The 21,496-nt window shown below is 43.7% G+C and overlaps 1 protein-coding gene across 5 annotated transcripts in view; it reads right to left on the bottom strand.

Moving 5' to 3' along the window:
• Positions 1-3,896: 3,896 nt before the first annotated feature.
• The window catches only part of LOC122556803 (sialic acid-binding Ig-like lectin 13), an 89,992-nt gene continuing 72,392 nt past the window's right edge, over positions 3,897-21,496 (bottom strand). For 2 of the 5 annotated variants that reach the window (XM_043704007.2, XM_087995484.1), the window contains exons 8-12: positions 20,926-21,165; positions 17,797-17,898; positions 13,264-13,313; positions 10,367-10,558; positions 3,897-6,249 (exon numbers count right to left, since the gene is read on the bottom strand). In XM_043704007.2, the coding sequence (XP_043559942.2) occupies positions 6,079-6,249; positions 10,367-10,558; positions 13,264-13,313; positions 17,797-17,898; positions 20,926-21,165 (755 nt within the window). In that variant the 3' untranslated portion in view covers positions 3,897-6,078. The remainder of the gene's footprint in view (positions 6,250-10,366; positions 10,559-13,263; positions 13,314-17,796; positions 17,899-20,925; positions 21,166-21,496) is intronic. The other 3 variants (XM_087995485.1, XM_087995486.1, XM_043704005.2) reach the window with 2 other exon arrangements.

Here is a 21,496-nt window from a genome sequence, read left to right as displayed (position 1 = left end):
GGGAAATTTGGGGGAGGGGCGCTGGGAATACAATAGGTGGAAGGAGGTGAGGGTGAGGGTGATAGGCCAGAAAGGTGGTGGGGGCGGAGAGGTCATTACCCTCACCCTCACCTCCTTCTACCTATTGTATTCCCAGTGCCCCTCCCCCAAATCCCCCCCACCTACTTTTATCTCAGCCCGCTTGGCAGACCAGCCTCATTCCTGAAGAAGGGCTTATGCCCGAAACGTGGACTCTCCTGCTCCTCGGATGCTGCCTGACCGGCTGTGCTTTTCCAGCATCACACTCTTTGACTCTGATTCTCCAGCCCTCACTTTCTCCTAATTTAGTTTTGTTGAGAAATGCCCCACTGGCTTCATCATCCTGTAACAAGTCACTAGCATCAGTCACTGTTTTGAAAGGGTTGGAAAAATCAGGGAAGGCCAACACTGATTTTTTTATGAGGTTTGCCTTCACTTTCTTAAATGCATTTGGCATTTGACTGACAATGCCAATCTTGCTTAATAACTTTGTTGAAGGTGCTGCTTTGTACTGGAATCATGTACGCATCTTTGGTAAAATTTATATGTCCCTAATAAAAACCTACAATTTTCATTTCAACAGCATTCTATCAGAGCCTTCATTTTAACTTTCGATGTCTTCACCTTGTGATATACTCCAGGTAAGGTACACTTGCCTTCACAGATTCATATTTGGCTGAATTTATTACGGAGTTACTCAATTGTAATTGTTTAACTAGGTCTTCCACTTGTCTTTTTCCCATGTGTTACAATATACCATGACATCTAAATATAATACACAGGCATTGACCTCAGCTACATTTTGACCTAATAGCCTCTAGAATATAGTTGGGGAGTTCTTTAACCCAGATTGCATTACTCGACTTTGATATAATCTATTTGGTGTGCCAAAGTTGATGTCTTTGTCACGCTCAATGTCAGTAGTGCTTGTCAGTATCCCTTCAATAAATCAATCTTAGAATGGGCTAAGGCACTGCTAACCCTACCAATACAGCCTACTAACTGCGGAACTGGCTATGAATCTACCTTTGTGATTGCACTAACATTTCTCAATCTGTACAAAATACAAAAGACTAGAAGACAATGAAGCACAATTAGGCCATTCAGCCCATCGAGTCTGCGCTGCTGTTCGATCAGAGCTGACATGTCTCACAAGCCCATCCTCCTGCCTTGATGCCCTTACCAATCAATAATCTATTGATCTCTGTCTTAAATCCACTCAATGACTTGACCTCCACAGCCCTCTGTGACAATGAGTCCCACAGATTTACCACCCTTTGGCTGAAGAAATTATTCTTCATCTCAGTACTAAAGGGTTATCCCTTCACTCTGAAGCTGCACTCGCGGATCCCCAGTCTCGCCTATAAGCGGAAACATCTTCTCCATGTCCACTCAATCCAGGCCTCTCAGTAACCTGTAAGTTTCAATCAGATCCCACCACATCCTTCTAAACTCCACAGACAGACCCAGAGACCTCAACAGTTCCTTGTCTGACAACCCCTTCATCCCTGGCATCATTCTTCTCTGGATCCCTCTCCAAGGCCAGCACATCCTTCCTCAGGAAGAAACTGCTCACAATATTCCAAATGTGGTCTGACCAGAGCCTCATACAACCTCAGCAGTGCATTTCTGCTCTTGAATTATAGCACTCTTGCAATTAATGCTAACATTGTATTTGCCTTTTTAACTGCCAACTGAAACTGCATATTAACTGAGAGAACCCTGTACTATGACTCCCAAGTTCCTTTATGCTTCATATTTCCAAAGCCTTTTCCCTTGTAAAAAATAGTACACATCTCTATTCTTCCTACCAAAGTGAATAATCTTACATTTTTAAGAACTGAAGTCCACACGCCGTTTCTTTGCCCACTCTCCTCGCCTCACCAAGGCTCCTTCTGCAGCCTTCCTGTTTCCTCAACATTACCTGTCCCTCCACCTATCTTTATGTCATATGCACGCTGAGCAACAAACCACTCAGTTTGTTCACCCAGATTGTTCATGAAAAACGTGAATAGTTGTGGGCCCAACACTGACCCCTATGGAACTCTGTGAGTCACCAGCTGCCATTCTGTAAAAGACCTTTATATCCCACTCTCTGACACCCATTTGCCTCCTATTTTGCACCTCATCAAAACCCTTCTGGAAATCCAAATAGGTCCCAATGGCACTCCAATGCCTAACTTGCTCATTATAAACTTCTAAGAGTTGTCAGGCATGGCCTGCCCCTGACAAAGTCACAGGGACTCAGCCTTATTTAACTGTGCAATCTGTAATGCACTAAAAAAATTCAAACCAGTTTCATACAGTAAAAATTACCGTCTTATCATTTGTTAAGACGGACCCGGAGGGTCCCGTCTTTGCGTGTTCTTTTGGAAGGAGAGACTCACACTGGCAACTATGATTAGACGCAGACAGCAGTTTATTCACAGAATCTTAACTGATACAACGAATCTACAAGCATGCATTCGTTGGAGAAGGCGTTCTCCCTTCCCGTTCAAACTTGACACAATTATACTTCGCGCTGCCTGGAGTCCCCGGTCAGTTCGCCTTCCCCATTGGTCCATTCATCTGCAGCGCTGGGGATCCGTCCTCCTATTGGCCGCATCGAAGTGCCTGTCCAGCTCCTGCTGTGCTTGACAATGGCTCAGCCATCCCCGGGAGCGGTTCCGATCCCGTATTCAATAGTCCATTGTGTCAAGGAATTACTATGCGTCTGACAGGCTAGCCATTTTCAATAGTTTTAGTTTAACTAAATTGTCAATTACACTTATCAACTTTAGACTTAAATAGAGCCATTCACACTCACTAGTTACAGGTTCCGATAGAGCAATTCACACTTGTCTAACAGTTACAGATTCCGATCAGTTTCTTTATTAATCCCGAGTTTCGATGGGGCAATTGATACTGGCTGGTATTTACAGGCTCCAAGATTTAATTAACATTATGCATATCCCTTACAAGCTCCAGCAGTCATGCAGTCGCCTGCAGCAGCTCACTTGGCTGTTGTTAACCATTTCAGGGCTGGAAGTGTCACCCTCCCTAGCCCTACATTAAACACCGCAGTGAAATCTCCCCAACACATTGCATCTTTTGTATTCCTTTTAATGAGAAATTTTTTAAATCCTGATCTAGTTAATTCTGCAATCTCATCCTTATTAATATAATCTTTAAATCTTATCAATAACTAAGGTCAGGCTAGTTGGCCTATAGTTTCCTGCATTCTGCCTTCCTCCCTTAGTAACCAGGGGTGGGGGGTTAGCCATTTCCAGTCCCCCTGGAACCTCCCTGAATTAAGTGATTCCTGATCATCACCACTCTCCAAATCCCTCAGCTATCTCCCTCAGGACTCTGAGGTGTAATCGACCTGATTGGGTGATTTATCCACATTCAGACCTTTGCTGATCCATCCGGTTTGGGATCTAACACTAATGGGGAGCTCCAGCTGCATTGGCTGGATGTAGTCGAGTGGTTTTCCAGCATGTGTCCAATCTGTGTTTCCACCTGAGCTTGTTTCTCTGGATTCAACTATAGGGATGTTGTTTACTCAGTACTGACCCTACCTCATCCACATTACACTTAACTAGGGGAGTACATCCAAGTGTATCCTGGATTAACTTGTACTTGCTGAGTAGTCTTACAAAATCCCTTCATTCTTCTTTCTCTCAGAATGAGAACACTCTGTTAAATTGTTTCAGTATTTCTGTGTTAGCTGATCCATTTGTAGGAAGTTTGTTTTGAGAACTGGCTATTTCTCCTTCCACCTCACTGTTATTATCTCTGTCAACTTCCACTACCCTTAACACCTGACATACTTGTTCTTCATCATCACTTTCCCTGTGACAGTTCCTTTTCAACATCTTTATATGACACAGCCAATCTCCTTCCCACGATCGGGAGTGTTAATCCGATAAGTCACTTCTTTAACCTTCTAACTATTTGGTATGCACCACTCAGTTTGTTTCAGAGATTCACCTTGAAAAAGCAACAATGCCAATATTTCATCTCCATTTGCAATATCGTGGTTGTTGAGTAGTTATCTCCCCGTCTTTACATTTATTGCCTGTGACAGTATGTGCTACCATCGATGGGGGGTCATCCCAGTGCAAAGCTGGTCCTAATTCCCAGAAATGAAGTCAGGCAGGAGGTCAAGGTGACAGTGGGGGTAACGATTCAGTAATAGCGACCAAAACACCGTATATTTTAACTTTGTTGTGGAAAAGGAGAAAGATGGTCTGGAAAAAAGATTTTAGATTGGGGGAAGGCAGATTTTATTAAATGTATGGCAGGATCTGGTCAGAATAGATTAGGAGCAGCTGCTTGACAACAGAGCAGTGGGAGATCTTCAGAAAAGTACTGGGAGGTAGGGGGTTATTGGGACCAATATGTTATTTTAGAGTAAAATGCAGGAGTAACAAGCCCAGAGAATTCTGGATACCTCTGAATATTCAGGACCGGGTAAAAAGGAAAAGAGAGGCATGTAACAGGTGCAAATATTGAGGCCCCTGCAGAGTATAGGGAGTGCAGAGGGTAACAAGAAAGCATTTAGGAGAGCAAAGAGGGGGCATGAGAAAATGATGGTGGGAAAGATTAAGAAGAAACCCAAGCGAATCTATAAATATATCTGAAATAACTCCACAGAGGCTGATGTCCCATCACCAAGTCACCCTTTATTCACACATGGAGGGTTCTTGACACTGATCCATCTCCTCAGTGCTAACTCTCAGAGTGGGCAGTATGTCTGACACATCTGTATGTATCTGTTAGCCAGGGCTCCCTGATTGGCTTCGGTGTCTTTATAAACATTGTTACAAAACAGAAACTATCTTACTGAAAATTTTAATCTGTCCATAAGAGATTCAGTGTCATGGCAATATCATATCACCTCCAGGCCATGCAACATTCTCACTTGGAAATCCATCGCTGTTTCTACGGTGCCACTGGGTCAAAATCGTGGAACTCATTCCCATTCGATGCTGTGGGTCTACCTACAGCAGTGTTTCAAATATGCAGTTCACCACCAACTTCTGAATTGAATTGTTTATTGTCACGTGCATTTAAGATAAAATACAGAGGAAAGCTTCACTGTCGCCACACTCAGGCACCATTAACTTAAAAATAAGGTCAAAAATATAACTTAAAGAGAGTCCATCTTTCTCCTTCATGTATCTCTCCCCTACGGTCACTCCTGCTAGCACCGCCTTATCACCACCGATAGCCATCTTCTCGATACCTCTTTTAGTACAAAATAAAGTTCCTCGGGTTCAGAAAACAATAAAAGATGTTCCCTCATTTCCATCCCCATCCTGGGATAGGGACAACGAGATGTAACTGGAAAGAAAATTCCCCTCAGCGCTGTTCCCATTGAACACTCCTGGGGCAGGGGCAACAAGGGGTTAAAATAAAAGCTGCCTTGGTCCTTGCAAAATAATATTGTGGCAAAATGGAACAGCCCTTGCCTGGGCACTAAACCAAAAGCAAACACAAATTCAAAAAGCCTAATGAAAATGCATACGACAGAACAAAAGCTTGCTAAATTAACATGCCAATATCTCAGTCAATGATGCACTCCAGCTACCCCCACAGCTCCCTTGACCGGGCTGGTGAGCACTGAGTGTTCCTGGTCTAGAGATACCTGAGTACAGGTGTAGCCGCGAGAGAGTGTCAGACAGTCAGGAACAATGAGCCCCTCCGTGACCCGCTGCCTGGGCCTGTTAATGGCCATCTTGGCCAGGCCCAGGAGCAGAGCCGTGTGAAGGTAGAGTCCTGCTCCGTGCTCACCACTCTGCAGCCACTGCCTTGCTGCCAACACAGACACCATCGCCACTGACTCCGCCTCCCTACACCATCGCCAGGAAGATAAAGATGAAAGATGAAGACGGCCATCTTGAATAAGAAAGCCTACTAGGGATGGCAATAAATGCTGGCCCAGCCAGCGACATTCACATCCCAGGAATTGAAAAAGCAAAACCACATGAATGAAAATCCAATTATCCTACTCAAACAATATCCTTCATTTCCGAATTGAGCTTTCCCAAATGACGCCAACATAGTTTATTCTGCTCAGTGGTTTGCTGCTTTTGAATCAAGAGTCTTGTTCTTAAACACCACACAGGCATATTCAACGGCATCTTCTGGATATTTTCTGATGATGTTTGTTTCCTCACCAGATTGTTTGTACTTGTCCATATTCTCATACACAGCACCATCGATGGATTGATCAACATGGTTTTGCTGTGGGTGGAATGATAAAATTAGTTAGATGTGCAGAAATGAAGAGACATAAAGTCATACAGGGCGGAAATAGACCCTTTGGTCCAACTCATCCATGCCGACCAGATATCCCAACCCAATCTAGTCCCATTTGCCAGCACTTGGTTCCTCATTTCCCCTTCCCTCACCTCACACTAGTTCCAAACTTCCAGCTCAGCACTGTCCCCATGACTTGTCCGGACTTGTCCTACCTGTCTATCTCCTTTTCCACCTATCCACTCCACCCTCTCCTCCCTGACCTATCACCTTCATTCCCTCCCCCACTCACCCATTGTACTCTATGCTATTTTCTCCCCACCCCCACCCTCCTCTAGCTTATCTCTCCACGCTTCAGGCTCACTGCCTTTATTCCTGATGAAGGGCTTTTGCCCGAAACGTCAATTTCGCTACTCCTTGGATGCTGCCTGAACTGCTGTGCTCTTCCAGCACCACTAATCCAGAATCTGGTTTCCAGCATCTGCAGTCATTGTTTTTACCCCATATCCCTCTAAACCCTTCCTATTCATATACCCATCCAGATTCCTCTTAAATGTTGTAATTGTACCAGCCTCCATGACTTCCTCTGGAAGTTCATTCCACATGTGAACCACCCTCTGTGCACATAATTTTCCCCTCATATCATTTTAAAATCTGTCCTCTCGTCTTGAAATCCCTCACCCAAGGAAAAGATAACCACCACTAACTCTATTTATACCCCTCATTGTTTTATAAGCTTCCATCAAGTCGTCGTCAGTCTCTGCCCTTGGCATGGCCCAGTGACATCTGAAACCCTCATCAATTCTTGTGCCACCTCTCAATCTGAATGTGCATGTCCTCCTGACTGGCCTTCCATCTTCTACCCTCTGTAACTCATGCCCACCCAAACTCTGCTGCCTACATTCCAACTCTTATCAAGTCCCATGAGCTCCTGGTGATTTCAAGGTGATGACCCTGCATGTTCCAACCCCACAGCAACCTTGCGCCCCCTCGCCCCCCCCCCCCCCCCCCATCTCCATGACTGTTTCCAGCCCTACAACTCTCTGGAAGATTTCTGCATTGTGTGAACTCCCTCTTCCTAAACCCACCAAGTGATGGACATTCCTCAGCCACCTATGTATCCTGAGATCTGAAATTCCCTCAAACACTGTCCTTATACCTCTGTCTTTGACCTTCCTTAAAAGCTAGCATTCTGTACTGGCTCCAAGAGGGATGTGTCAGCAATAGGCATTCCCTTCAGACAGTGCTGACTCTTCTGTGTGCCTCCCTGTTCCTGCCATTCACTTTGTGCTTGTCCCATTTTCTCATTAAACACACAAATTGCAGCCCTCTTCTCACAGACAGAATGAAATTCTCAGGAACATGGCTTAAAACAAATTAAATTTGCATCTGAAAAGCAAAATGACATGTTTAAAACAATGATCAACAGGGTTCAGGTGAAATATACAGTAGTAGAGTCATAGAGATGTACAGCACAGAAACAGACCCTTCAGTCCAACTCGTCCATGCCAACCAGATATTCGAAACCAATCTAGTTCCATTTGCCAGCACTTGGCCCATATTTGTCTCAACCCTTCCTATTCATATTCCCATCCAGATGACTTTTAAATGTTGCAATTGTACCAGCCTCCACCACTTCCTCTGGCAGCTCATTCCATACACGTACCACTCTCTGTGTGAAAACGTTGCCCCTTAGATCTCTTTTAAACCTTTCCTCTCTCACCTTAAACCAATGCCGTCTTGTTCTGGACTCCCCCACTTTGGGGAAAATACCTTGTCTATTTACCTGTTTTCATAAAAATCAAAATGTAAATGAGCTGTTGATGAAACTTCTTGAATGAATGAACAAATAAGGGTAAAAAATAACCGGCATTAAGCTTATGGATAATAAAAGTGATTTCCTGTAAGATTTGCACTCAGGAATCAGAAGAAATGCGTGGAAAATGGTGACACAATTTAGTTAATACTGAACAGGAAAGGTCTAAAACCTGGCTCTATAAGTGACTAATAATTTTCAACGGCGTCTGCATTCCAGCTGGAGAATCAGAATTAAAGTTTTTAATGCTTTAAGTTTTCATCTACATGAAAAATTCAGAACCAAAACAGAGTAGAGGCACCATGTGATCTACTGGGGACTGTTTGGTGGTGGTACGTATTCATAAATAATAACAAACTGAATTAATAAAGACACATAAACCCACAAAAAGAAAGCCACCAAGGTTCATTTCCAAAGTAGCAGAATTCAAAACCAGCAAGTTTATCTTCAACTTGCGTCGAATTCTGATCAGCCTTTCCTTAGAAGTTAAAAATCACACGCTAATGCATCATATTAATTTATGTTAACGCAAAAATAAAAATCACACAACACCAGGTTAGAGTCCATCAGGTTTATTTGGAATTACAAACTTTCAGAGCGCTGCTCCTTCATCAGGTAGCTGTCACAGCTCCAAAAGCTAGTTCTTCCAAATAAACCTGTTGGACTATAACCTGGTGTTGTGTGATTTTTATTTTTGCGTTAACATAAATTAATATGATGCATTAGCGTGGGTTCTCAAAATTGATTTGGGAATGCTGATTTACACATGTTAACGTTCATTAGAGACGTGCTAAGCAAGCAATTCACACACATTGTTTTGGCAGCAGAGGAGATACCTTCTTCTTTTACATGGGGCTTTCGGAAGAGAAGCTGTTGTCACCGTTTTAAAGTCAAGTTTCCGAACCAGTCTCCCTGCTGAAGACCACATGCAATCACAGGACATCACCATCAAACTTGAGTCAGGGTCAAGCTTCTCTCATTAGTTCCTGCACCCAAAGCCAGACTAAGCTTCCCCCCAGCAACACACACCCCCCCCCCCCCCCGCCCCTCTCATTTGTCTCTCCACTCCCGAGGCTCCCAGCCTCATTCCTGATGAAGGGCTTTTGCCCGAAATGTCAATTTTCCTGCTTCTCGGATGCTGCCTGACCTGCTGTGTTTTTCCAGCACCACGCTCTTGACTCTAATCTCCAGCATCTGCCCCTTCATTAGGTTGCTAGGAAGGAGCAGCACTCCGAAAGCTAGTGCTTCCAAATAAACCTGTTGGAAGGTTCTGTAATTTTTAACTTTGTCCACCCTATTCCAACACTGGCTCCTCCATATCGTCACTGAGAAGTGCATGCACACTTCTAAAGTAGGAAATTCTAGACTTGGGAAGAGGATGTAAAACAGTGGGGAAGATGCAAACTTGATTGACAAGAATGATAACAGAACTGAGAGGTCATAAATGTTAGTTATGACTGAACACAGCAGCAAAACTCTGGGAAAATTAAGAGATGATTATTAAAAGAATTTCAAAACTGTGACTCAAAATAATTAAAAATTTTGATGCAGGTCTTTTCAAATTCCCTCATGGGATGAGGGGGTCGCTGGCTGAACCAGCATTTATTGCCAATCCCTAATTGCCCAGTAGACGTAGATAAGTTGTTTTTGTGGGGTTTTTTTGTAAGAGTCATCCAAAAAATTGTGTTCATAAATTTTAGCTAGTCACTAGCAATTTCAATAAGAAATCGAGGAGAAATATCTTTGCTATACAGAGAACATGGAAATTGCTAACACCCTGGATGGGTTAAAGCAACGAGCCTTTAAGGGAAGTTGGAAAAGGTACATGAAATGGAAGAAGGACATGATGACAGGATGAGATGAAGTACCATAGGAGTAGACTTGGGATAAATCTGTTGGATTGAATGGCCTGTTTTTGGGGCAGCATGGTGGCTCAGTAGTTAGCAATGCTGCCTCACAGCACCAGGGACCTTGGCTTTGTTTCCACTCTTGGGTGACTGTCTGTGTGGAGTCTGCACGTTCTCCCCGTGTCTGCGTGGGTTTCCTCTGGTGCTCCAGTTTCATTCCACAGTCCAAAGATGTGCAGATTAGGTGGATTGGCCGTGCTAAATTTCCCACAGTGTTCAGGAATGTGTAACTTAGGTGCATAAGTCTGGGGCAAATGTAGAGTCGTCAGGGAATGGGTCTGGGTCGGTAAGGACCTGTTGGGCTGAAGGGCCTGTTTCCACATTGTACTAAGTTCTATATAAGTTTCAGTATTGCAATTTTCTACGTAAGTGAATTTACCTGTTTGCTGCCCGGTTTGATTTGTCCGAGTTGGGGATTTTCGGAATCCGAGCCTTTAGACTTGTTGTTAAACTGTATGGAGGCATACACCAACGTATCAGCAGGTTTCATGCTGGGTGCATCACGTTGACTCTTGTTTATCCATGTGCTGTCATATATAATGTCGCTGTTGGGAATGGTGGTCTCGTTGCCCTGCCAATGAGATCATTGTCACAACTCATTTTTTGTTGTTGAAATAGATCACGTTTACTTGAAAGGACTCATTCAATTAGAATTTCTGATTAGTCTTACTTAATTTATTTCAAACAAGTTAAGGTATTTTAAGGGGTGTACATTGGTTCAACAGCATCAGAGAATTAGGTTTGAGTCTTTGGTCATGAAACAGAAAAGAGGTCTCAATATCTCAATGTGCAATTCACTGTCAACACTTGCTTCTGATTTGCATCAGTGTTGTGCAGCCAATGTTAAACAAGCCGATGAGTAACTACACACCTCAGCAGAAGACTGCAATTCATTTGAGATTAGCGCCACTAATATTCTCTGCTAAAAATCACACAACTTCAGGTTATGGTCCAACAGGTTTAATTGGAAGCACACTAGCTTTCGGAGCGCCGCTCCTTCATCCACAACCACCTGATGAAGGAGCGTCGCTCCAAAAGCTAGTGTGCTTCCAATTAAACCTGTTGGACCATAACCTGGAGTTGTGTGATTTTTAACTTTGTCCACCCCAGTCCAACACCGGCATCTCTAAAATAGTCTCTGCATCCAACACAGAACAGGGATCCATTCTGGTTGGAGCAGGTGATAGATAGCAATGGTCACTGAAGATGTGAGCAAATAAAATTCTCAATTATGGTGCTACAGGACTTGAATTGGGCTCAAATGTTCTCTGCCAATGTACAGAAGACATAGCTGAATCAGCAGCACTGGATTAGAGAGATGCTTTCTGCATTAAGTGCCAAGGTTTGTTTTGAAAGTAACTGTGTGAAGGTAGTGTGAGCCAATAGCTAGGTCACTCCACAGCAGGAATCTAGCCCCAAGAATTTCAATGACATCACATGCGTCATCACTATCAGAGAGGCACAGTGGCTCAGTGGTTAGCACTGCTGCCCCACAGCGTCAGGGACCTGGGTTCAATTCTAACTGTGTGAAAGTGAGTACTGCAGATGCTGGAGATTAGAGTCAAGCACGTGGTGCTGGAAAAGCACAGCAGGTCAGGCAGCATCCGAGGAGCAGGAAAATCAACATTTCAGGCCAGAGCACTTCATCAGTAATGAGGCTGGGACCCTCTAGGGTGGAGAGGTAAATGGGTGGGAGATGAGGCTGGGGGCGAGGTAGCTGAGAGTGCAATAGGTGGGTGGAGGTGGGGGTGGAGGTGATAGGTCGGAGGTGAGGGTGGAGCGGATAAGTGGGAAGGAAGATGGACACGTGGGACTGGTCTTGAGGGCAGTGCAACAGGTTTATTTTTCATGCTCCTCAGCTGCTGCCTGACCTGCTATGCTTTTCCAGCACCACACTCTTGACTCGATTCCAACTGTGTCTGTGTGGAGTTTGCACGTTCTCCCCGTGTCTGTGTGGGTTTCCTCTGGATGCTCCGGCTTCCTCCCACAATCCAAAGAAGGTTAGGTGGATTGGCCATGCTAAATTACCCATGATGTGCGGGATTGTGGGGATAGGGGAGGGGGATTTGGTCTATGTGGGATGCTCCTTGGACGGGCAGTGTCAACATGATGGGCTGAATGGGTGAATAGAGAAGGTCTTTTCACGTGGGTGGGGGAGTCCAGAACTAAAGGGCACAGGTTTGAAGTGAGAGAGGAAAGATTTAAAAGGGTGCTAAGGGGCAGCCTTTTCACGCAGAGGGTGGTGCGTGTATGGAATGAGCTGCCAGAGGAAGTGGTGGAGGCTGGTGCAATTGCAACATTTAAAAGGCATCTGGATGGGTATATGAATAGAAAGAGTTTAGAGGGATATGGACCAAGTGCTGGCAAATGGGACTAAATTAGAATATCTTGTCGACAGGAAGGAGCTGGACTAAAGGGTCTATTTCCGTGCTGTATATGTCTATGACTGTATGACTCTTTCCACAATGTAGGGATTCTAGGATTATTAAAGTCCTGTTTCAAATATCATATTTCACCAACTGCACAACTACTTTCACATATAACTGCTCACCTCTGTATACCCCAAAACTGCCAATCAGTTCTCAGTCTCATATGTGCACATCCCCCATGCACACTTCTTACTCTGCCCCTTTTCCACCCTCTCTCCCAGCCTGGCAAAGCAACTGTTCAACCGTGCTGGCCACATCACCCAAATGTTGCATTATATTCACCCACACACTGTCCTCTGGTGTGCAGGAGTTCCGACGGGAGGTGACAGAAACTAAATGATGGGGGGTTTACACACTCATGAAGGAGACAGTGATACACTGCATCACTGAGCCGGTCATTTGTTGCACTTGGCGATCAACAGCAGATTTTTGTTGATGGTCATTAGATGGACCATTGAACAGCAACAGAAGGAGATAGAACAGTATGAAATGATCTGGAATCAAGGTGTGAGCAAATGGATGTAGCGTAGGGTTAATAAGTAAAACTAAACTGAGCTATGCATGTTCCCCTCTATACAATCATACAAGTCTTCTCTCAATAATTCTTTCTGAAATGTAAAGTATGTTACTGGGGAAGTATGTATCCAATTTCAGAATAGAGGAACACATGAACAAGAGAAGGGCCATGTGGTCCCTTGAATCTGTTCTGGCATTCAGTGAGATCATGGCTGATTTGTAGCTTAACTTCATACACAAACTTTGGCCCATATCACTTAAAATCCTTTGCATGAAAACATTTATCTCTTTCAGACTGAACATTTAGGAATATACTGAAACCTTCACAAACCTGTTGCAAGTCCAGCATCTCACGTTGTGAATTATTTTCTGACTTTTTTCCTGAAAAAAGGAGAATGAATCTGTCAGCTTTATTTTAGACCCATCTGCTTTCAGAGGTCCAACACCATTGCTGTATGACGTACTCTGAGAGCTGCCCTCACTGTTTTTTTTTAGATTAGATTAGATTATTTACAGTGTGGAAACAGGCCCTTCGGCCCAACAAGTCCACACCGACCCACCGAAGCGCAACCCCACCTATTACCCTACATTTACCCCTTTACCTAACACTACGGGCAATTTAGCATGGCCAATTCACCTGACCCTGCACATCTTTGGAGTGTGGGAGGAAACCGGAGCACCCGGAGGAAACCCTCGCAGACACGGGGAGAATGTGCAAACTCCACACAGTCAGTCGCCTGAGTTGGGAATTGAACCCGGGTCGCTGGCGCTATGAGGCAGCAGTGCTAACCACTGTGCCACCGTGCCGCCTGTTAGTTCACATCAAACAAAGGCTAGGCTATGGCTGAGACAGATATCTTGAAGTTTATTAACATCACTAACAATTTACATTGTTATAAAATGTCAGATATAAACATAGTCTGAATTCTGTGCTCGGACTATTACTGTATGTGGTGCACCCAAGAAGGACTGACTAACACACAACACCGACTCCCTTGCACTGAGAGAGAGCAGCTGAAGACAAGGACCTTTTAAATTGGGGGCATCACATGTTATGATGTCAAGCAACTATCTAAAACATACAATTAGTGTTTTCTCTGCACTCTGTGCTCTTTCCCTTTAAAGAATGGAAATCTTGTCCAGTAGCATATACAAGGATGCATATACATATATTATCACAATGCATTTAAATAATCCCTGAATAGATATATATTGAGGACCAGACGGTCCTTATACGGTCATCATGATTTAGCTTCACTCTGTGGTATTCTGTCTGTTGTATGTTGGCGCAGCCTCTTTTGTATTGATGTTATCCACTTTAAATGTCAACACAGCTCATTCTAGTGGACACTGTGACCCTTCACTGAGGCAAAGACAGTGGGTCCAGCTACCTATTGGTGTCCAAGCATGCGCAGATGGACATATTAATGTGATCCACCAGATAACAAACCCTTCAGTTCCAACATCAACATCAACAGTCAGGAAAACCGCTGGCCTCAGACGAGATTCTTTCAGTTTGCAACGGACGTTTTCTACGTCCAAGGAGGCGATTGAATTCTGGGGACTGACTTTTTCACAAAGTTCCCTTTGGCATGACAAATCAAAGTTACCGCCCGTGAATCTGTTGTTGACACATTGACTGCCATATTCAGTCTGTTCGATACTGTACAAGAATGAGTCTGCAGTACATGAGTGACAAAGCATGTGCAGAAAATGGGGCATCCAATGCATTGTCTTTTCTCCACATTACCCTCAGCCTCACAGTACGCACTGGTCAAACTGTAAAATCCACAATAGTCAAATGCAAAGCAGCTTGCCAAGACTTTTGGATGTTTATATTAAATCTGCGTGCCACCCCACAAGGCAGTAGCTTACCCTCCTTAGTTACTCTAAGAGATGGAGTCACATACCTCTTCCTTCCTACACTCTCACCATCCAGCCACAGGTACATGACACAGGGTTGGAATGAAGGATACAAGAACATGATCAAAAAGCATGCAGACAGTGATCTCAATTTGAGCCAAGACCCAATATAAAGGGGTTGTGGTTTTCACATAAACATGTGTTTGTGGAAGGACTTCTCGTTTTTCATTCCAAAGGGAATTTCTGTGATAATCAATCACTAGAATGTAACTGAGTTATGTGATGAAAAAAGATGACACCAGGGTGGCATGGTGGCTCACAGCGCCAGGGATTTGGGTTTGATTCTAGCTTTAGGTGACTGTGTGGAGTTTGCACATTCTTCTTGTTTCTCTTTAGGTTTCCTCTGGGTGCTCTACCTTCCGCGCACAGTCTAAGGATGTGCAGGTTAGGTGGATTGGCCATGCTACGTTGCCCATAGTGTCCAGGGATATGTGGGTTAGCCATGGGGAATGTAAGGTTACTGGGATAGGTTAGTGGGGGAATGTTCTTTCGAGCATCAGTGTGGACTTAATGGGCTGAATGACTTGTTTCCACACAGTCGGGATTCTATTCAATGAAGCCCAGGAATCAAAGTCCATATCATTTTTGATTTGAAGACGTCAGTGTCAGATTGGGGTGGACAAAGTTAAAAATCACACAACACCAGGTTATAGTCCAACAGGTTTATTTGGAAGCACTAGCTTTCGGAGCACGGCTCCTTCATCAGGCTGGTCCGAAAGCTAGTGCTTCCAAATAAACCTATTGGACTATAACCTGGTGTTGTGTGATTTTTAACCTTATCATTTTTGGAATTGAAAAATACTGTGTTTACTGAAGTTATTGAATACTGCACACACATAGCTTACTGACTGAACAGATTAACCCAACTCGATTGCACAGAGTCTGAGCGACTGAAAGCACAGGCCTTTTAGACTGGACCATGACGTATCATGATGTTATGAAACTGCCTTTAATGTACACTGCTAGCCTGCTCTCTAGTCTGTGCTCTCATACAACACAGTCAGTCAGCCAGTCACTGTGGTCCCCATCAGGAGTTCACGGGTTAAAGTCCCACTGCAAGGATTGAACACCTCAGCAATGTTGACAATCCAATGCAGTACTGAGGGAGTGCTGCACTGTGGGAACTGCAATCCTTCAGATGATGCATTAACCTGAGGCCCTATCTGTCCTCTCAGGTGATGAAAGATCCCCAGAAAGTTCCCTGAATGCAACATATATCCCTCAACCAACATCGGGTCATTAATTGTGATGACATTGCTCTTGGTGCGACTGCAGACTGGTGCTGAATCTCCAATCAGCTTTCCAACAGTGACAAGGGTTCAAAAGTACATTAGTGGCTGCAACGTTCCTTTGGGTATCTCATGGTCTGCAAAGGAACTGTAAAAATGTCAGTTCTTTCTTAATAAGTTGCAGGTTATTCACAGAAAGCAAGGCTATTGGCCACTATGGACTTGACCCTGGACCACAGAAGTTTGAAGTTAGTGAACGCCTGTGAAGGGAAAAAGACCATTAGTTGGGCAAGAAGCTGCTACAGTGACAAATTGGAGACTAACCACAAGGTGTCTAATATTCCAACTGAGGACTGAGAGAAAATGGTACGGGATAGTTCAACTCTGAGGAAGGGTCACCAGACCTGAAACATTAACACTGATTTCTCTCCACAGATGCTGCCAGACCTGATGAGTTTTTCCAGCAATTTCTGTGTTTGTTTCTGATTTACAGCATCTACATTTCTTTCGGTTTTTATGTGATACTGGATAGGTTTGATGACGCACTGGCGTCTAGATTAGCACTGGTGCTGGAAAAGCACAGCAGGACAGGCAGCATCTGAGGAGCAGGAAAATCGACATTTCAGGCAAAAGCCCTTCATCAGGATTAGATAGCTCTATTCCTGATGAAGGGCTTTTGCCTGAAACGTCGATCTTCCTGCTCCTCAGATGCTGCTTGACCTGCTGTGCTTTTCCAGCACCACTCTAATCTAGACTCTGGTTTCCAGCATCTGCAGTCCTTGTTTTTACCTAGTTGATGACGCACTGGTCTGCTTGTGACTGCCAATCTGGACGCAAGTTTCTGTTGGAAGCAGTTAAAAGCTCTGTCCTCTGAATCATTCCATGAGATGTGGGCATCCAATGTCACTTCCAGCTGCCCTTAAGATGGCAGGGGAACCTCTCCAGTCTGCCTGGCAAAGGGACAACCACATTGCTGCTAGGTCCTGATGGAACATGCTACATTCATTATGTACTGGTGGTGGAGGGGATGAAAGCTTTGGGTGATTGGTCGACTGCCAAACTTTCAGGTTCCTTTGACAGCTACAGCACATCCAGCCACGATGATGTGCAATTTGGAAAGAACTCTTAGGTGGTTAGCCTAATGCCCTTTTCCTTCTGAAATAAGAGGTTCTCGGTTTGGAAGGTGGTGTGAAGGAAACAGTTCCAACAACTGACTGACTCCAGGTACAGTGACAGAGTCAACAGCTGGCCCACCAGATGCCAGCAAATACACTGGGGGCTAGTGCATCGGAGAAAGGTTTGTGCACCCACTCATTTAACCCAAAAGAAACTGCCCAAGAGAAACATAATTGATTAAGGAGAACTAACTGGGAAAGAAAATTAGCTGAATAACAAATAAATGGCAAAGGTCACCAAAGGACTGAGGAAGTAGAAGAGAATATCCTTTATTGTCACAGAGAAGAATTGGAAGGTTGTTGTGCAGCTGTTGTGATGGAGTTGTCCAGCAAGATAGTGGCAGGGGCAACAAGTTCAATGGTTAGGCTTAAAGGCACAGGGGCAGGAAGGGACAGAGGCAGGAAATAATCTTTCAAGCAGCTGACACACATACAACGAGCCTCTGCCTCCCGATGCTCTATGATTCCACCCATGGAGCGATGATCATGGCTGGGCTCATAGCCATGTGAAAGAGCAGCAACTACCAGGGATCTTACCTTTGAACAAGTCTTTCCTTCGTATCCAAAGCACAGCAGCCAGGACAAGTCCAATCCCAACAAGGGATCCTGCAATTGCGAATTTCAGGATGCTTGCTGATACTGCAAATGACACATCGTTCGTTAGTTGCAATTGTAAAAGTTTAATGAAATCTTTACTAAAATCTGTCTCTCCCATTTCCCCTCTCTTGTTTCAGTGGTAACTGATTCACATTGGACATTGCATAGAGATTTAAATCAAACTGGAATGGGCTGTTTGACTCAATGAAAGCATTTTATCCCGTATATCAGCAAGAACAATAATCTCATGGGGTCAACACTCCTGGTTCCACAGTCTTCTGGCACCCTTTTCTCTACACCTATCTAATCTGTTCTTCAATGTTGACATGGTCTGAGCTTCAGTTGCTAACTCTGCCAATGATGTGGAGAAGCCGGTGTTGGACGAGGGTGGACAAATTTAAAAATCAGCTACCTGATGAAGGAGCAGTGCTCTGAAAGCTAGTGCTTCCAACGAAACCTGTTGGACTATAACCTGGTGTTGTGTGACTTTTAACTAGCTCTACCAATGCATTCTAAAGCCTTGTCCTGTCCAGAACATTTTCCCCTGCTCTCTGTCTAAAAGGCTTACATTTAATCTTACATTACTACAGAATATAAAAGTTGGGAGCAATCTGATTAGCATGATTAAATGATTAAACTGGATGATTGTTTATTTTTTATCTGTGTACCATATTTCCTTTGATGAAGAACCACAGAGCAAAGGTCACGACTTTAAACATGAGGCTGTTCAGGGTTATAATCCAAAAGCACTCGCTGTCACAAAGGGCAATGAAAACCGAGAATTCTTTATCCAAAAAAATTAATTAAAGTGAAGGAGTGGGGGAGGGGGGAGGTGAGTTTAAAATTTCGCCATTGGGATAGATTTTTTAAGAGACATTGATATTGAGGATTGCAAAAGTATGTTAGGTAGAAATATTTACGATATAGATCAACCGTAATCTAATTGAACATCAGAGCACATTTGAAAGATTGTCTGATATACTCCTATGCAGACATCCCAGCAACCAACTAAAAAGCAGACAAGTTATCAGGCCAAGTCGCAACACTCTATACACATGACATATTGAGTTCTGAAAGACAATGAGTCTCCTAAAGTCTAGGTACACATGCAACATGCCCCACCTTTCCAAAAGGATGGTTTAGCTATTTATGATACCAAGAGAGCCTATGAGTCTTTGTCTGAAGGTGCCATCCATTTCCACAGTCAGACATGATATTGTCTGTCATTCCTGTCTTCATTGGCAATGATTAATTTCCATGGGCTGCACTTCCAGTTTCAGAATCTGCTTGGCTCCAGATTAACCACTGACTGATTTTGTTCTTCAGGCTGTTTCGAGTGATTCACATCCCCCTGGCGTTTCTTGCTTTGTTCCTTCAGTGTTTCCAGCTCATTTTGAAACCTTTGATTTTACATCCTGGTTCTATTAAACATTCAGCCTTCTGTTAGTCTCCTACATTTCCTCCTTCCTAATGTTCTAGAATAATTGTCCACCATTTCAACAATATTTTTTTTTTAATTTGATTTGATGGTTAGACCTCTTCAGTGGATTCAGTGGTATTTCAGTGCATTGTTTGGTTTTCTCTGTGTCCCACTTCTGTTCTTTCACGACAGCATCATTACAGACATTTTTTGTCTGAAAGCTGTGATTTTCAGCTTGTTTTTGTTTTTGTTTAGAACTGTCCTTTCCTCCAAAATTTTTTGAGCTTCCGTCAACGTTTCTGTAGACCTTCATTCTAAGCCTAATCTATCAGACATGCGTTTCATTTCTAGATTAACTTACTTGAAGATTGTGGAAGGAGAAAGTGAGGACTGCAGATGCTGGAGATCACAGTCAAAAAATGTGGTGCTGGAAAAGCGCAGCAGGTCATGCAGCATCCGAGGAGCAGAATTGACTTTTCAAGCATAAGCTATTTGTCGATTTATAACGATATTGCCAGTGTTGGAAGATTTGAGCTATGAGGAGAGGTTTAATAGCCTGGGCCCTTTTCCCCTGCACTGTTGATGCCTGAAGAGTGACCTTATAGAGATTTATAAAATCATGAGGGGCACGGATAGAATAAATAGGCAAAGTCTTTTCCCTGGGGTGGGGGAGTCCAGAACCAGGGGGCATAGGTTTAGGTTGAGATGGGAAAGATATAAAAGAGACCTAAGGAGCAACTTTTTCACACAGAGGGTGGTGCGTGTATGGAATGCGCTGTCAGAGGAAGTGGTGGAGGCTGGTACAATTACAGCATTTAAAAGGCATCTGGATGGGTATATGAATAGGAAGGGTTTAGAGGGATATGGGCTTGGTGCTGGCAAGTGGGGATGATTGGGTTGGGATATCTGGTCAGCATGGATGGGTTGGACCGAAGGGTCTGTTTCCATGCTGCACATCTCTATGACTCTAAGAGTTCCTGATCCTCGGATGCTTCCTGACCTGCTGTGCTTTTCCAGCACCACATTTTTTCGACACTGAAGATTGCGCAAGCAAACTTCACCTCATCAGTGCAATGTTTCCACCGCTGTACACCATACCATGATCATCAGAGGCTGATTAATTCCATGGGTTCATTTATTTAAAACAGGAAGACACATTATAAGTAATAAATCTGACATTACAGCGACCATCTGATTTCTGTACTTGCAAACACAAAGCCAGCAGGCAGAGTCACAACACAAAGTTGCCATCATTCTGTTCTCTCATCAGAGAGAAATGAGTGATGGTGGTTTAACTTGAGTGTCACCTTGCCTCAGGTGAAGGACATGCTTGAGAAGCCATGGTAACCCCAACCAGTGCAAGAATTGAACCCACACTGTTGGTGTCACTCTGCATTGCACACCAACTGAGCTAACTGATGGTCTGGCAGGAGCTCAACATTGTGTACACAGAAAATGCAGACAATTAATGGAAAACTGTCTGAAAGGCAAGGTGTACATCCAATGGGAAACATCACATTCAATTCATTAGCTCTGACATGGTGTGGCAATAATTATTCCAGAGTTGTTCAACTTCAATTTGGACTTTGCTTACAATACTTTTCCTTCCTCTTCACTTTGCATGAATAACTCTAATTATACATACTTACACTCTTTTACATTGGTACACTGTTCATTTGAATGGACAAGGCCATGTTTATTTCGAGCTTGACATGAAACACAAATCCTTGATATTGTTCGCAGAGTCAGCGTGCTGGTGGTCAAGTTGCCAGTGATCACTGGTTTGATGTTACCCGTATAGTTCCATGTAATCTGTGCCAGGGGATTGGCCTTGGCCATACAACTAAAACTCATCCCGACTCGACTGACATTTACTTCAACAGGTTTGTCTGTGGGAAAAAGTTGAACCGCAGTAAATTGCAGATCATTGGCTTTCTCCCTCTTACGTACCTCAGTCAAAGGAACAAGGTTCATTGGCCCTGTGTACTATGTGAACTGACATTCCTCCAATACTTTATTCAATACTAACATGCAGGTTCTCTAGAGAGTTCAGAAAATGTTCTTCGGGATCACACATATGTCCCGAAGCACTGAAAACATTAAAATTAATCAGGGTATTGAAACTTCTAATGGACAATTACTTGGCATCTGGAACTCTGGAAAAAAAATTCACAGCTTCAAGTTAGACTTCAGAAGGTTCAGAATGGCTTGAGTTTATGG

Source organism: Chiloscyllium plagiosum, unplaced genomic scaffold, assembly GCF_037043375.1.
Source record: "Chiloscyllium plagiosum isolate Xiang-an unplaced genomic scaffold, Cpla_swu_hap1 HiC_scaffold_16, whole genome shotgun sequence".
Taxonomy (NCBI): Eukaryota; Metazoa; Chordata; class Chondrichthyes; order Orectolobiformes; family Hemiscylliidae; genus Chiloscyllium; species Chiloscyllium plagiosum.
The sequence above is the reverse complement of the archived record's forward strand: the minus strand, read 5'-3'. Positions and strand labels throughout refer to the sequence as shown.